The 17,813-nt window shown below is 39.4% G+C and overlaps 1 protein-coding gene across 2 annotated transcripts in view; it reads left to right on the top strand.

Annotated features, from left to right (window-relative positions):
• The window catches only part of SATB2 (SATB homeobox 2), a 191,045-nt gene that overhangs the window by 144,558 nt on the left and 28,674 nt on the right, over nucleotides 1–17,813 (top strand). For both annotated transcript variants that reach the window (XM_045034242.1, XM_045034241.1), the window contains exon 10: nucleotides 8,643–8,840. In XM_045034242.1, the coding sequence (XP_044890177.1) occupies nucleotides 8,643–8,840 (198 nt within the window). The remainder of the gene's footprint in view (nucleotides 1–8,642; nucleotides 8,841–17,813) is intronic.

The raw sequence follows: 17,813 nt of genomic DNA, 5'->3' as shown, positions 1-17,813 counted from the left end.
TTAGTGTACAATTTTGAAAAATACAAAAAGAAGCAGATCATTTTTACTTACCACATTCAAGGTATAAAATAATTAACCTTGAACTGTAACCAAATGCTAAGCACAAACCTTTCTCGGGTTTAGATGACCTCCTCGTCAGGGAGTCACTGAAGCCCTTGACAAGTCTCCCTTGCAGTTAGCCTTTTATCCATTTCAGTTTTCTTGATTAGGTTATCTTGAATCATTAGGGGGTTTATTTATTTTAATAGACACTTATTGGATTCATGAAAAGAGAATTTGGTGACTAAGAAACAAGAGCTGAATATTATCTGGCTCATTTCACACTTCAGAAGAGTCTCAACCAGCTGAAGAGAAATCCTTTCACAGTTACAAAAGTTTGTTTGGGGACTTTATGTGCTTCCATTTAGAAAGCGACTGTCTGTGGTTAATAATATGAATTTTCTTTTGAGACACTCAGAAAACATTTCCTTTTGGTTACATATGCTGACATTTTCTGTATTGAGGATGTGGGTGAGTAAATGGCCTTTTACATTTCTGTGCAAGAAGCTTTGAGTCATTCTCCTAAAGAACTGTTCATTTGCTGACTTATTCATTCATTGGAGTTCCTAGAGGGGCAAAGGCGGGGTGTGGGGGGGTGTGGTGGCAGTGGGGGGGTTCTTACTATTTCTAGGCTGAATTCACTTATCAGCTCTGTGTTAGGCCCCTAGGGCACATTACAACATAATGACTGTGACAAGGCCCTGTCTTCAAGGCAAATACAACCTTACTTACTTACTTACTTACTCACTCACTTTCTCTCTTTGTAGATCAGACTAGGCTGTAAACTTGTGTTTGTTGCTAAGCAAATGCTGGTTTGTATTTATTCTTAAATATTGTAAAGACTAGGAAAGTTGTCATCAACACTTAAACTTTTTAAAACTTAGACTTTTTAAAGGAAAAAACATGGGGCCTGGGAGAAGTTGGAGTCATTACCAGTGTCCTGGGGTAGGAAAATCACGCAGTACACAGTGACATTTCAGTACCACGGACAGAAACACTGCTCTTCCCTTTTGTTTCCCCTCCCCCATCACTTCAAGGGAAGGTTTGGAGCTTATGGGATTCAAACCCATATCTACTGGGGTCCACACTCAAACACTGGTCATATTATTGTTTTGGGAAAGACCTCCCTGGTTATTTGGACATTCTCAGCCTTTGGTATGCAGTTTGCAGAATGTCACTCTTTTGCTGTCTACCTGAAAATTTTAAAACTTTAAAATGTTCTATAAGTAAAATAGATACTGCCCTTCCTGGTTCGTTTTTTAATCCAAGAAAGCTGTAAAAAAATTCTCATGTGAATAACAACAATAACAACACACACGGAGAGAAAGGAAAATGGTTAGAATAATGAGAACAGATTTTTTAGAATTATTGATATAGTGTAGTATTTATGATATATGTCATTTTTTTGTGTGAGAATGAAAACTCCTATTGGGTGAAACATATGAATTATGTACTTTACCATTACCAGGTCATTGTGAGTCCTGATTTTACTGTTGGGGAAAAAAAATATCTAGGCTAGGATAAGTGATGTTGACTTTATTTATCATAGTTTTTTCTCAAAGGACTTCTTGTTAAACACGAATGAGGGAGGAAGGAAGGGAAAGAAAAGGGGCACCTGGATGGCTCAGTTGATTGAGAGTCTGACCCTTGGTTTCAGCTCAGGTCATGATCTCAGGGTTTGTGGGTTTGAGTCCCGTGGAGGGCTCTGCCCTGATAGTGTGGAGCCTGCTTGGGATTCTCTTTCTCTCCCTATGTCTCTCTCTGTCCCTTTCCACTCACACTCACTCTCTCTCTCTCTGAAAATAAATAAACTTTAAAGAAAAAAGAAAGAAAAGTTAATTATTTGTCATATCATTTAGAAGCTTTCTATAGCTCCCATGGCCCATACGATTAAGATGAAATTTCTTTGCATGTTATTCTTTATAATCTGACCCCACCTCTGTTTCTAGACTGAAAAGTTGCTTCTGATTCCTGGGGTGTGATAATTTTCTAAATCCATGCATTTGCTGGTAATGTTATCTCTTCTGATTACTTCCTCTCCCCACCTAGTGAAATCCATCTTTATCTTTCAAGCTCCACCTTTCATGTCATATTCTCTATGATGATATTTTTCCTGAGCTTCATAGTCCAAATACTCACTTCCTTGCTGGTGATCTCAATTCACCTTTTTAATAAAAGTAAGACAAATGATGTATGTAACATACCAGCACATTGTATGGCACATAGTAGATGGGTGCTCACTATAAGATTACAAACTGAATTAATATTCTGAGAGACCTGTCATTATTTGCATTTATATATTATATATAACACATTAATATATAATGTAAATTGGATCAACCCATTTTTATTGTATTCATGCATTAGAGATGGGAGAACAATCTTCAGAACATTGACAGGGTAACTTCAGAGAAATAGTGCCCCTCTTCAACGATACCTCTTTGAATTTGAGGCTGTAAAACATGCCAGTAGGCTAATTTCTATGCACTCAGCTAATTTCAGTACATCTAATAAGCATTTATAAAGTGTCTTTTTTGTGTAAGGATCACACTGCTCTGAAAATGCTAAAATGAGCCAGAAACCAACTTTTTCCCTCCGCCCCCATCAAGAAGCTGACAATTCTTTTTTTTTCTTTTTCTAATTTTTTAACATTTATTTATTAAAAAAATTTTTTTTTTAACGTTTATTTATTTTTGAGACAGAGAGAGACAGAGCATGAATGGGGGAGGGTCAGAGAGAGAGGGAGACACAGAATCTGAAGCAGGCCCCGGGCTCTGAGCTGTCAGCACAGAGTCCAACGCGGGGCTCGAACTGACAGACTGTGAGATCATGACCCAAGCTGAAGTCGGACGCTCAACCGACTGAGCCACCCAGGTGCCCTCAACATTTATTTATTTTTGAGAGACAGAGAAAGACAGAGCATGAGAAGGGGGCGGGGCAGAGAGAGAGGGAGACAAAATCTGAAGCAGGCTCCAGGTTCTGAGCTGGCGGCACAGGGCCCGACACATGGCTTGTACTCATGAACCGTGAGATAATGACCTGAGCTGAAGTCAGACAATTAACCGACTGAGCACCCAGGCACCCCAAGAGGCTGACCGTTATCATCATCACCATCATCATCATCATCATCATCATCATCATCATCATCAAATTGTAGAAGAGTATAAGCAACATGCTTTGGGGTCATACAGGAGTAACCAAACAGTTCTCACAGATCAGGTGAGGCCTTGTCAGCTGAGCCTTGGCATGTACCTTCTCATGGACAGAAGGTTGAATATGAGACATTCCAGCCAAGGGAGTAACATGAGCAGTATTAGCTGTGCTCAAAACGCTTATGATTCACTTAGCCTCCCTTCTACCATACTAAAAATGCTAAACCAACTACAGCCAGGCATTGGTTGAAACCAAAGAGAAATCACAGATGGGTAGGTATATAGCCCACTGCCCATGCCTGGAGGTGGGAATACCAAGTATCTTCTGAGTCTGGGAGTAATTCACCATGGCTGGAGCACAAAGTCAATAGAGAAATTGATAGGAGACGAGACCATGAAGGAAAAACGGGAGCAAATGACGGTTCTTATTGTTGCCTTTTTAAGTGCTTTTTGAATTGGGAAATAGGGATGTCTCATTTAAGTAGATCTTTAATTAAAACTGTCCATTCACTAAAAGATAAACTATGGGATTATTCATCTTTTAAAAAGAAACAATGGCACATTCCTTCAAGTAGTAAAGATTCCTAATACATTTACAACATGATTTGCTTTGTAAATTTAGATTGGCAGGCAACTTTTCCGGAACATATGGATTGTAAACAAACTATATCTTGAATGGTATGAGTGTCTCCTCACCTGCATAGTTGGAAAGGGTGGTCAGAGCTGTGTTTTTGACTGAAGGAAACATTTGTTTAAGAGGCTGATTAGATGGCTAAAATGAGATGCTATAGATACTTATGCATTGAATGCTTGGGAACTCTTTAACCATTGATTACAAGGATGTAGACTTTAAACTTCTATTCCTTCTCTGGATTCAGAGTTTGAAGGTAAAAGAGTTTTAATCATAAATTCCTTGTCATCATTACACTTAGACTCCATGGATATTTTTCTACGTAAGTTTTTTTTGACATTTTTTGTTTTTAACAAATTTTTTAGAGTCACAGAAATGTTGTAAAATAGTGCAGTTTCCATATAACCCTCACTTCCTCTGTTGTTAGCATCTTACATCACCACAGTGCAGTTATCAAAACCAGGAAATTAACATTGTTTTAATACCATTAACTAACCTAAAAAGTTTATTCTAATTTCAGTAGTTTTCCCACTAATATCCGTTTTCTGTGCCAGGATCCCATCCAGGAATCACACTGCATTTGGTTTTTATTTCTCCTGAGTTTTCTGTAGTCTGTGGCCATTCCTCGGTCTTTCCTTTTTCTTTTCTTTTTTTTTTTAGTTTATTTTTATTTATTTTGAAGGAGAAAGATATAGCATGAGCAAGGTGGGGGGCAGAGAGAGAGGGAGACAGGATCCCAAACAGTCTCCTCGATGTCAGCTCAGAACCTGATGCAGGGCTCAAACTCACGAACCTGTGAGATCATGACCTGAGCCAAAACCAAGAGGTGGATGCTTAACCGACTGAGCCACCCAGGCGCTCCTCTTTTTGTTCCTTCTTTCTTTTTTTTTAATGACAGTGCCACTTTTGAAGAATACTGATATGTTATTTTGTTGAACATCTCTCAATTTGGGTTTGTCATGATTCAACTGGGGTTATGCATTTTTGGCAAGACTTCTGCAGATACTGTGTTGTGTCCTTTGGAGTGCGTCATACCACAGGGTTCATGATGTCCATATGTTATCACTGGTGATGTTGCCCTTAATCACCCGCTTAAGGTGGTTTCTTTGTACTTTAACCCTGATGGCTAATTATTATCTGCTATTTCTGACAAATAACAAGGTAACAGACCATGGAATGTGGAGCTGGAAAGGGAACTTAGAGACCATCTTTTGTAAACCCCTCCTTTTGCGGTTATATTCCAGAAGCTGTAAGAGGGTAACCACTTGCCCAACAGTAACCCAATCGTTTAATGTCAGACCAGGAACTTAGCAGTTAGTCTCAGGGCTCAAAGTTGAAAATTCTCTGAGCTTCCTGGCTGTAACTCACTTTTTAGCCTCAGTTTTACCATACTAGAAAGGCTAACCTGACTATATGAATATGTAACTAACCTTTGGTCAGAATTTACAGCCAGACTAAAAGAGAAATTACAGATAGGTATATACCTGCAGTTCATGGTGCCTGCTCCCAGTGCTGACCAGGACTGGAAATCAGATAAACTTCTGTATCAGCATTTCTGAAATGAAAATAAATCTCCTGGAATTCTCCACACAACACGGCAGGGAATAACAACAAAAACCTACTTGAGATTTTTAACAGAAAAAGGAGATTTGTTTATTAATAATTCATGAGTTCCCATTGAACATGCACGACAGAAACAGTGCTATTCAATAGAGAATACTGTCATCTGTCACTGTTTTATTTGACATTTACACTTTTTTTTTTTCCTGATACTGCAAAACTTTCTTGGACGGCATGCAAAAATTATATAAATGAAAAAAAAAATCCCAATGTGGGGACTCTTTATCTCTTCTGTGGTGGGTTCACTCACAGTTTCATACATGTGTGTTCATGCAGCAACATGGCACTTTCTCACACATTCATTAGCCACTAAACAAGCTAATAAGAGACCCCCATTGAGAAAACAGAGATAGGCATCCCGAATGGGTCAGTGGAAGGATCAAGTAAATAACAAGATGGAGGGTGAGATGGGAAATGGGGAGGGAGAATAGATTTTCGGAAGGTAAGGCTACAAATACGTGGAATGAGTGGTGAGCCAGAGCAAAAGGAAAGTAAATTATGGCTGCTGTGAAGAAAACTGACACACATAGATGGCCATTTCAAATGCAAAATAAATATTTATAAATGGCATTACAGGAGCCCCACTAGTAGGGGATATCGGCATTCAGTGGAACAGCAAGTCAGAGTTAGGAGCACCTTGCAGTTTTGTGCTACTGTAAGGCTCTCGACAGTCTTTCTGCTCTGTAGGTTAGTTATTATTTATAAAAATCACAGAACCAGCTGATACATTCATAAGCTAATTATTGAAGCAGCTGGGTACACATGGTGCAATATGTCCAAGGCTGTGAAGTATCACAGATTTCTTGGGGCCTGCTGTGGTGGGGGTGCACTGTGGAAGGCTCCATCCCTTAATCTGATCAGCCAAGCAAACACTTTGTGGGGAAACTAGATTAATAACCCTCTAAATACCATGAATGTGCTTCATCTTCAAAACCGGGTTCCCTTAAACATGCTATTAGCTCAGCTCCATCAGGGATTTGAGGAAGTTCTCTGGTTCCCTAAGAACAGGGTCTTGTTGGCTACCTCCCTGTGCCAGAAATTAATTTGGTTTGCTTATGCCTGCACACATGATCACACTTGTGTCTAATCTGCTCCCTAATAGCTTCAAGGTCAGGACCTTGCATGTCAGTGGGCAAATTGAGCACCACACTTCTTAAAGACTGATGGCAGACAGCACACAGTCCATAACGAGGCCTGTAGTTTGTTCTAAGTGATTGTAATGAGTGCAGATTATAACAGCGCATATAAATCAAATGCAGCAATGAATGTTGTGCGAGACATTCCGAGTATCATAAGTGGAGATACCACTCAGCTGTCACCTGTCTCCTTTCAAGCTGCAGCTTCCCACAATGCAATTCACTCCTCAGGCGGAACAGCAGGTGCTGTGTCCTCCTTAAGGTCTGGGTATCTCAGAACTTCATCTTTTAACAGATGTAGGTTTTTGTTTTTATTTTCTGTTAAATGATTGGTCTCTATGCTATAGCCTCCCCTGGGAGATGTTAAACATACCTGTTTGAAACATTTGAAAGAGTTCGGTTGGAGACTCAGATCTGTATAGAGATAGAGAAATAGGAGCTCAGTTTTCCACAGATGGTTTATTTTCCATTTCAAGAATTCTTTTCTTTGTACAAAGAAACCCTTGAGGAAACACTTTGGGACTAGGAGATTTTTTAAAAATATAGTTTATTTCCTGATAGGGATAAAAAATTTAATTGTCTTCAGTTTTCATACACGTTGCACCTTGAAAATCAGCATTTACCTGTCTCTCAATTGACTTGAAAGAAATCTATGGAAATACTTGGAAAAACATTTCCAAGCAAATGATTCGATATCTTGTTTTCATTCTTCCTAACCCTCTAACTCTCCCCAGCTCCCAGTTTATTGCAAGAAAAGATCAGGTCTGCGCAAATGTGGCCTCTCACTTGTAAAAACAAGGCAGTGTTGTGTTACAGATTAGTTTATAAATCCCCAGTGGCTTCACAGTTCAGTGCCTACAGCTGCTGCAGATGGGCCTGGGTTTTTGTCTCTTCGCGGTGCTGCAGCCGGCAGTTGAAGGAGAAAATGGAATGATCAGGTTATTAACATGGAGGCCGCGAGGAAGAGGCTGCACAATGAGAACAGCTGGTGTTGCTGTCTTGGCTGATGCAGCGGAGATAATCAAATCTTGCCTTTTTTTGGGTAAAGGCAGAAGACACAGTGGAGAGTTAGACAAACAACAGCTTACGATATTATATGGGGTTTTTATAATGCATGTCAGGAACTTTCATTGGCTTACAAGTTATGATATAGAATTTGTTGGGATTCGGGATTTAATTTTTACAAAGTCATTTGTGTTTCTTTACGCACCTTTTCAGAAAAATTCTTACTCTTTTGCAAGAGGCGTGATGTGGGACAATTCTTGTTTTTAAAATTAGCGATGTAGCTTGGAAATGATGGGTTAGAAAGCTACTGGGTAAAATATTTTGACATGAGTCAGTGAGCGATGTTGACAGCATCCTCTGTATTATTTTCATATAATCCATCATTATTTGCATTACATTTTCTTTCTCGTGCAGTTTCAAGCGAGAGAACATCCGGATGCCAGAATTGGGAGCACATTTGCAGGTGTGACCCGACCAACTGCCTACCTTCCTGCAGGTGTGGCTGTGGCGGGACGGTGATGGTTAAGTGGGCCTAGGGCCCAAGGCATTCAGAGACTGAAAACACATATAACTTATTCATTCTCGCTAAGGTTGTTGTTTTTATTTTGTGGAGTTATTGATAATTCTAAGACTATTTCCTTCCTAGAGAATTCGGTGCTATTTACACTTAAATGTTTCTCCTTCTTTAGAATTCACTATGTTGTCAATACATATTTGTTCATTTTCACATTTTTCTTAGAATGGAAAGTATCCAATTGGGCAGTCTTTAAAAATTGTTGCTGATCAACATGAAATGAATTTTTTTTTTTTTTGAGAATCAGATAACTGTAATCTTGCTTGAGTATCTTTTACAAAAAGGAACTGTAAATTAGTTGAAAATATATTCAGTAGGAAGGGTGATAAGATCATTAACAAGAATGAAGATTTGGGGGCATTGGTGTAACCACCTGTGTGGTCATTGGTTGGTTCTTCAGAGTTGTCAGACTGTGACCTCAGTCAGGTTATCCTCTGCTGCTCTGCACCCTATACATTAACTCAAGTGACCTTCTCTCCCTCTAGGGCTGGCTGTGTGAACTGCTCCGCTGGAAGGAGAACCCCAGCCCAGAGAACCGCACACTCTGGGAGAACCTGTGTACCATCCGTCGCTTCCTGAACCTTCCCCAGCATGAGAGGGATGTGATCTATGAGGAAGAGTCAAGGCATCACCACAGCGAGCGCATGCAGCACGTGGTCCAGCTTCCCCCTGAGCCAGTACAGGTCAGCACCCCTTTCTTCCCCCAACCTGAGCGAGGCTGTTGATGCCAGCAAGTGTCAAGGGTCAAGGGACACACCATGCCACCTCCCATTGGAAGGTGTCTCCTGCCATGTCCCTGAAGATGGGGCACCCTGTTCTCACAGTGGGCACAGCGTGCATGTGTGTGCACGTACACACGTGCACATGCTCACGTGGGGAAAAATGGGTGAGGAGTCGAATCCAGAGGCAGCTAGCTGCTTTCCTGGGTGTGTTTTATTTGTGGGATTGTGAAGCCAGAGCACATGTGGCGAATTCAGTCTCCCAATCAGGAAACAGAGTTCATAGTTTCTATCAGCTTGTTTATTTTTTTAAAGAAAAAAAATCTGAAGTAGCTAATAAATTAATCTGAAATCCCTCAAGGGATGGTTGATTAGGCTGAGGAAAAGAAATATATCCACCTGAGCTAGAAAATACCAGTGAACTCAACTGAACCTTTGAGAAATTATGATAGGTTCTTAGTATTTTATGATGAGTCTTTGCTGTTTTTGGTTTCCTCTCTGTTAGCAATCTGTGTTCATTTGGGTTGCATGTTTTGTTTGGTTAGTATTTACTCTCTGAGAGAAATAATATTTCTTTCTGAAAGCAGTTGAGTTTAGCCACTGAGTCTTGCTGCAGTCTAGAATCAGTAACTTTTAGGAAGAAATATTAACTAGGTTAATATCCCAAGGTCTGACCCCTTTGAGTTTGGCCACAAATTTTTGTAGGTTTTGAGATTTGTCCTATTGTCCACTATCACAGTCTCAAACACCACCAAAGAGGACCCTGCAGGGTTTCTGTCTGAACCTCCTTTTGTGTAGCAAGAAGAAAGCAGGAATGCATGCCTGTGTGTGTGGAATGGAAGAGAAAATGAGGAGAATGAAGGAAGCATGGAGTGTTTCTTGATCAAGATATCAAAGGAGAGGTGGTCAAGGACTTGGCAAAATGCTCTACCCTGAGGTCTCCTTGACTCCTTTCACCTCAATTCAATCTCACATGCCTGGAGGAGAAGCCAGAAGTCAACAGGTCCATTATATCACTTATCATCCCAATACTGACATCTCAGTCAGTGCTTTCATGCTGTCATTGGTCATTTTCCAAAGTCACAGAGTGAATTGCCCAAATGATTAGACTCATGAATTCGTACTAGAAGCACCTGGAAGCAGCCTCTTAACATGGTCACAGTGAACTCAGAGCAGGTGGGTGATAAGAATACACAGCTAAGTGGTGAAGCCCGCTGTCCTGGTCTTAGACTTGGGCTGGGGGCAACTCATTCCCTGGAGGTGAGCCCCAGGGCTTACCCTTCAGGACCCACCTTCCCCTTTCCCTGTCCTGTCCTTTCCTGGCAGAGGCCTTGTCCAAGCACCAGGGTACCTTCCTATAGATAATTAGACAAATATTCTAAGTCACACAAAGCAGTGGTTTTTAAATTTTGAGATTTAGTAGAAATTAAAATTAAAGAGGAAGCCAATAAAAGTTCACCAACCTTGTCTTTTGAAAAATACATTCACTTGAAAAATTCAAGGGAAGCTCCAATTTATTATCCATATCATTTTATAAAGTAAACTTTTTAATGTCAACAAATTAATGAAAAGGGTAGCCTCAGAACAAAAAAAAATCTTACAAACTATATAAATTCAGTCATATGAAAAACTTCCTGTCACCCTTGTTTTTCTTGTTTTGATGTGAACTAGTCAAAACTTCTGTGTTGAAGCAACACAGGCCAAGGACTAGCTTCAGGGAACTACCAACTTTGGACTTTTCATTCAGGGTCCGTCTTAGTTCAGTCTAGGTGAAGTAGAAACAGAACAGAAGTGAAAAACTGATTGATCGTGGACACTTATTGCATTCAGTTTTTATCATAAGATAACGGAAATTTAGAGAAATTTGAGATAAAAATTCTAAAACCATTATAATTAAGGATCTCCCTTCATTTGGGTGATGATTCCTATACACTTCTTTCTCCATTCTTTGTTCAGAAGTTCTCATCTCTATGAGGTCCCTATGCTTAGGTAGCTAAAAGGATATTCAGTATAATATTCTAACTGACCAATTTGAGTAAAGTAAATCTTAGAAGCAGACCGCCAATTGATTTATGAGTTTTATTATCTTTTATGTTAGTATGTCAAAACTAGAGTGTGCTAACAATATTTAATGACTAGGAAAGAGTCAGTTTGTAATTTTCCTGTAATAGCACTTCGCGGCTATTAACATTAAGTTCTGATATCACTAAGAGAATTCACTTATTTTATAAAAGGCTATTCCTATCATTCAGATCTTAGCTAAAGAGTTTACAAATAAGGTAATTTTCTCTACATTGACTTTGTCTTGGCCATTGATCTTGATCCCATAACTACTATAAAACTCTCCAATACATTACTGTTTTGGTTTTGTTTTTTTTGTGGTTTTTTTTTTTTTTTTGACATCGTTCTAGTCTCTCAGTGACACTGCTTTGAAATCCTGCATTTGTTTGTCAGCAAAATACAAAACTTTGGATTAATTTTATATTACAGTCATGGTATAAAAAAATGAAGAAAAATAAATGGAACTAACTGGCAGAACTCCCGAGATTGGAGAATACAGTTGGCACAGCTGCTGTGACTTAGGAGGGACTGTATTTTAAAAGATTTCAAACTACTAAAAAATGTTTATATTTATGAAAAAGCTAAGCCATTGGGCCTAGGGCTATGATTCATTTGTGCCTTTATATCAACTAAAATTTTAGGGAAATATAATTATTTACATGTTTGGGGAATTTTAAAATGCATACATAGGGTAATGCTAGTTTGGTGATGCTACACTTTGTCTAGGCAGAAAATGCACCATCACTAAATTGTTAAGTATAGGTGAAATCAGTGATTATGAAGAGCTCCTGATATACTAAAATCATGCAGAAGTCTACTCCACTTGTGGTTTGAAGGGTGCCATTTAAATTTCTTTATGAGTAGTTAGGGTATACTATTCCTTGATTTTTCTTAAATGGTAAAGATATGACCAATTGTGCATAATTACCCACCAGATTAGTCTGTTGAATTAGTGCCTTATTGATGTACTAGATAAAGGAAGGAGCTTCATATCAGCATTCAGTGCTTTCTGTGATGTGAGAAGTACCTTAGAATCTGAGCCTCTTTGCTCAAGGAAGTGAGGACATTTTTCTTGTCATTTGTTTGCAAATAGTTTACATATTGATAGTCCTATATTGCCTGCAGTTGTGTTTCTTTGTTTTAAGCCACAAAAGGTTTTAAAATTTTAAGCCTACACTTCCACATCAGGAGATTTGACATAAAATCCAGCTTTTGTGTAACAATGCAGAAAATTCAGATCTGACCCACTAGGCCACTTGGCTGGAGCTGATACTCTCTAGGCAAGACACACAGTCACTCTCCTGCTGCAAGATCCCCCTTGCTCACACTGTGTATGTGCACACACATCCTGTCCACTTGATTCATTTAGACCTTGCTCCTGTCATGTCTGCCCCGGTAAGGCCACCTTGCCTCTGTGACTCCAGCTCTACACCCAAAGGTGCCAAACCAAAGCTGCACATGCCTTTGCCCATGGTTCTGATTTCTTCCATGGTAGCCATTATATGCCATTTATTTTTATAATTCTAATACCTAACAGAATCCTTTGCATGTTTACCAAGAGATGTGTGTTTGATGGAATTTTCCTTCAGAGATGAAGCTAGGTTATAGCTGAGATCAAGTTAGGCTTGGGGCCATTTAGGGGTGCTGTCAGCCCTAAGGGACTGTGGTCCTAGAGGAGTGAGGTTAGGAATCTATACCTCTCCAGGTGAGGTTCAGCTTTGATGTCATATGGGATTACCTGTTTTCTTCATATTCTTTCCAGTATTCTAAGCCTCTTCAGAAACTCATTTAAATCTTTGCTGTGTAGGGGCACCTGGCTGGCTCAGTCTGTGGAGTATGTGACTCTTGATCTCAGGGTCGTGAGTTCAAGTCCCACACTGGGACTACTAGAGATTACTTTAAAAAAAAAAAAAAAAAAGTCCCTGCTGTGTAAAAGGTGACTTTTCAAGCCCTGAACACATGTTGTAAACTAGATCTGTCCACCTTTATCATGACCCTCAGGAGGGGTAATGTTGCCTTAGGGAGTGAAAATGGATTCTTGGGGAGCATAGACATCTTCACTTTACAATAGTTTGTGGCCCTCCCAAGGGACACAGTAAATAAAGAGATATTCAGCATATCCCTGAATATTCCATGAAGCAGGGGAGATGATTGGGGGGTTGGGGGAATGCCTAAGAAGTTTCCTTCAGTGGTTAATAATGAAAAAAAAAAAAGGTTGTGAAATACTGATATACATAATGTTTTCGGTCCTTGTATAGATATGGTGAGAAGACCAATATAGGTGAGATGACATGGGAAAGTAAAACATTCCATGAAAAAGATGAAATAAATTCCACTTTTTCATTCCAAAAGGTCAGAGACAAAATTATTTCTTATGGTTATAGTGATTTTCCCCCTAGTGGTTATTATGACCTGAGGCCCTATAGTGAATGGATATCCTCAACTTAGAATCAAAAACTAGTTAGGTCAGGGTATTCTTTATTACCAACTCCATTTTACAGTTGGAAAGACTAGAGCGGAGACATTGAACCTTGCTCGCCAGCTGAATGAAAACACAGGCATTTTTGGCATCCAGTGTTTCCTCTGACCACACTCCCCCTTTAATGCAGAAAGAAGAAAGGACATTGCTCATGCTATGACTAGGTCACTGAGTGGGGTTGATTGGGGAACATTTGCCAAATTGTTCATGTCTGTGTAGTTTGTGCTTTATTGCTTTATTATATTTCCACCACAGTGTTTCCATGGCTTATTTTGTAAGTTCAGGAATTCTGAGCTTGCTGCTGTGTGGTTTCCTGACAAGGAATTGTTTTAAAATTCCATGCAATACACTGAGTAAGAATGTGAGACCTGGTGGGTGACAGCTGACACCAGTATTGTACCTCTGCTTGTCTGGATTGCCGCCCACTCAAGAGAATTCTCAGCATTTTCGAAGCCAACAATCCCTTGTCATTGGTATTAACCAGTGGTTCTCAACCAGCGGTGAATTTGCCCTTCATGGGATATTCGGCAGCATCTGGAGACATTTTCGGTTATTATAACTTGGAGATGCTACTGGTATCTACTGGGTGGAGGCCAGGAATACTGCCGTCTACCCTGCGATGCACAGAACAGCCCCCTAATACAAAGACCTATCTGTGAACAGTGTCAGTAGTGCTGGGGTGCGGACACTCTGGAATAGATAGACCACTCATTGCCTAACACCGTAAGATAAAGCAAACAGGCAAAACTATAAGTACCTATGAGGATGATTCTGTGTTTCCTGTATTAAATCCAGGAATAATAATAACAGTGAGGATGATGATGGTGTCGGTGATGGTTCTGATTCTTCCTTGGCAGCAGTTAGCCTTTTTGGGTGTGAGGCTCTCAAAATGTGAGATTTGTATATGTCTTCTTTTAACCTTATGGAAAACCAAAGAGGAGGGTGGTTTTTGTCTACTCTCACATGTAAAAAACTGGAGCATAGAGAAGTTAAGTAACATGCTCAAAGTGAGACCTTAATTCCACACTTGTCTGACTTGTATCTGTGTGCTGGAAGGAACTGCCAACACGCAGCAACCAGCATCCCCTGAACACATATTGTTAGGTGTCTGGTATTAGGCAAAGCCGTTTATGTATACCATTTAATTTCTAAGCATTCTACTGAATAGATTTAGTTTTATGAGCTTTCTTCTTTACGGGAAACTTAACACAGTGAAACCTATAACTTACTAGTGTGATGTCACAGAACTGATGTGACTGAAATTTGCAGTTTTCATCAGCTGTTTTGAGATAGCTTTATTTAGAACATGACTCTCAATGCTAATGTGTAAGTGTACTTGAAATCTATCTTTAAGCTGTGTGAATTCAATCATGCCTTTCTACTCCGTCTGTATGGGCCATATCTTGCTTTCTGAATTTGCTTCCAAAAGAACAACTTCTACAAAATAAGTAGGCTAATTAATTAACCAGTTAAGGATGTTTGCAAGTTCTCTAGCCAGGTTGCTAGAATTTCTCCCCTCTTGGGTTCCTTACAAGCTGCTATTCAAGGGGTGCTAAGGGCGGCCCAGAGTTCTGAAACCCTACTGTAGGCCTGAGGACAGATGAACATCAACACTCCACCATTTTTAATGACATATTGCAGCAGTTGGTTCTAAGTAGGTCCTCCCTTGGGAGAACTTTTGGAGTTTCTTAACATCCATGAGGAGCCACACTAACTTTTTTCATATTAACATTATGTCATCCTGCATGTATTTATTCAACTTGAAGAGCATTTTTTAGAAGTTTTTATTCATTTATTTTGAGAGACAAAGAGAGAGAGAAAGCACAAGCAGGAGAGGAGCAGAGAGAAAGGGAGAAAGAAAATCCCAAGCAGGTCCCACACTGTCAGCACAGAGCCTGATGTGGGACTTGAACCCATGAACCATGAGATCATGACCTGAGCTGAAATCAAGAGTCAGATGCTTAATCAGCTGAGCCACCCAGGCGTCCCTCAACTTGAAGAGCATTCTAGCTTTTTACCATGTTCAAAGTTTTCAATTTGCCATTCAGGAATATAAAGAGATTTGGAGGTCATTTGCAACCAATTTTTTTATTCTAGATAAAAGGACATTTCCATCTTGAGACCATTTCTTTCAAAATATAGTGGAAAGGTTTCTTTCAGCAATGATGTCAGAAAGTTGAAGAAGCTCATTAGAGTTGGTAGCTAAGCGAGTAGATTAGACATTACCTATGGCTTTGTTCTTTTCTAGAGGTTTAAGTAAGTTCGTTGCCTGCTTTTTAAAAGTTTCTTAAAGTTTTGGTTTTGTGTGGTGTGTGTGTGTGTGTGTGTGTGTGTGTGTGTGTGTGTGTGTGTGTGTTGCAAGACAGAAATTCTGGCTTAACTTTTGGAGATATATTAAGGGAAATTGACAGTGATAGAACTTCCTGAAAATTCAGATGTATGGGCTATGAATGTAGTTAGGTTTCTTTACACCTGGACATGGGAATTCAGCACTCATGGAAATTCATGGGCTCATCCTCTCCTTTGCTATCCTTTATATAACACACCTCTTCCCCATGTCAGATTCCTTCTGTTGTCAAGCTTTTCTTTCCCATCGTTATCCGATTTATCACTTATATTTTTATCTATTTTATAACTTCTATTTGCTACTCACAGTTTCTCTGAATTATCATTCTGCCTCCTCAGAACTTGACCTGCCCATCCATGACCTCTGCTCTACCTCCTGAGGTTTTTCTATTTATCAAATCCAGCTTTTTTTTTGCCCACTCTATATTTACTACCACTTTAAAATTTCATAACAAGAGAAATTGACTGGTCCACCTTACCCTCATGAAGGCAAACTGTCTTGACATTTCATTTCCAAATAGTAATACAAGTGCTTAATTTAGAAGGCACTGCGTTTTCCAGGAGGAACTCTGCTTGGGAAAATATTAGAATAAAGTCAAAAGAATGGGAAGTGGAAAGCTAACTGGCTATATACCATTTGTACATGACCTGTGAATGGGTTGCCCTTGGGCCAGAAAGTTAGAGCCTTTTAGTAGATCACGGCTCCTATGACCCTGCATTTATCAGAGTAGATGGTTGCAGTAATGATTAACAAGTCTCATATGAAATTCTGATATCAAGGGAGATTTATATGACTTTTTAAATGTGAAATGCTATAGACATATAAGCAGTAGGAAACAAATGCCTAAGATTTATTTTAAGTTCTGTGTATACCAAAGTATTATGCCTTTTTATTTTATTGCAGTTTGTCTTACATTTATCATGTGCTTCCTTCCATGCGTTCAGGCACTGTGCTATAGATACTCATAGAAATTAAACGTAGAATTTTATAGTAATCTGGGTCTTCCTGTTTATGTCTTTAAAGTGGGTTCAACAATTTACTAGGCTTATGATTTTAATAATTGGAGTTAGCTTACTGCTTCTCATTCTTTGTGGGGTTGTTCTAGTGTTTTTGCCAAGCAGAGCTCTCCCTATGAGTGGCTGAACCTTAATAACACACCGCCTTCCAAATTAAATGTCCAGGGTTAGCTACTGGTTTGAAGTGAATTGTCAAACAGCTGGGTTCCCCTTCTTCCAGTCTTTTCCTGCCCTGTGGGGACATAGAGAACCTTGGTCTCTGTAGTAGCTTGCTCTTCTATGATTGCTATGTTTCTTTAAATACTAGCCTAATTTTGATATTTTGCATTTTTCAGAGGCAGCACAGTCCCTTCAGCTCATGCTGTTGGTTATTGATACAGCCCTTATTTTTTAGATGCTGAAACTGAAGAGAAGGCACTTTGCCTAACACTGTTCGATAGGTAAAGGGAAGAAAAAGGATCGCCCGTGTCATTTCCATTGGTACAATAGCTCCTTGTTGATACAAGTGTCTGCAGTGCTCACACTCAGAAACCACTAAAAGCACTAATGTAAATGATCTCTGTGTCTGTTTTTTTCAAGTTTTGGGACAGCAGGATTCTCTTTGTACACATTGTCATAGTCTTTTTCTTCTGCTGATATTAAATGAAATGAGGTATAATATAAAACCTTTAGCACCTTGGCCAATAATTGATGTTCTTATAGGAAAATAAGACTAAAGATAATACTTTTGAACATAAAGCTTAGTTGTCTTTTTAAAAATATTGCTATGGCATTTGTTAGGAGATATTCTTGCTATTCTACTAGCCAACTCATTGTGACTATTTTTTCCTCCCTCCTTTCTTCCCTCCTACCCTCCTTCTTTTCTTTTCAATAATCTGAAACACTTTTTTTCTTTCTTTCTTTTTTTTTTAATCTGAAAGAACACGGGGCAGTGGCTAATTTTGTGAAGGGACAGACTGGTTAAATATGAGCAATGTGGAGCAGACTGAGAAAGAAGGAGACAAAATAAATAGCCTAAGGTAGTGTATTGGAAC

The sequence above is a fragment of the Felis catus genome, chromosome C1 (genome assembly GCF_018350175.1).
Source record: "Felis catus isolate Fca126 chromosome C1, F.catus_Fca126_mat1.0, whole genome shotgun sequence".
NCBI classification, from domain to species: Eukaryota; Metazoa; Chordata; class Mammalia; order Carnivora; family Felidae; genus Felis; species Felis catus.
The sequence above is the reverse complement of the archived record's forward strand: the minus strand, read 5'-3'. Positions and strand labels throughout refer to the sequence as shown.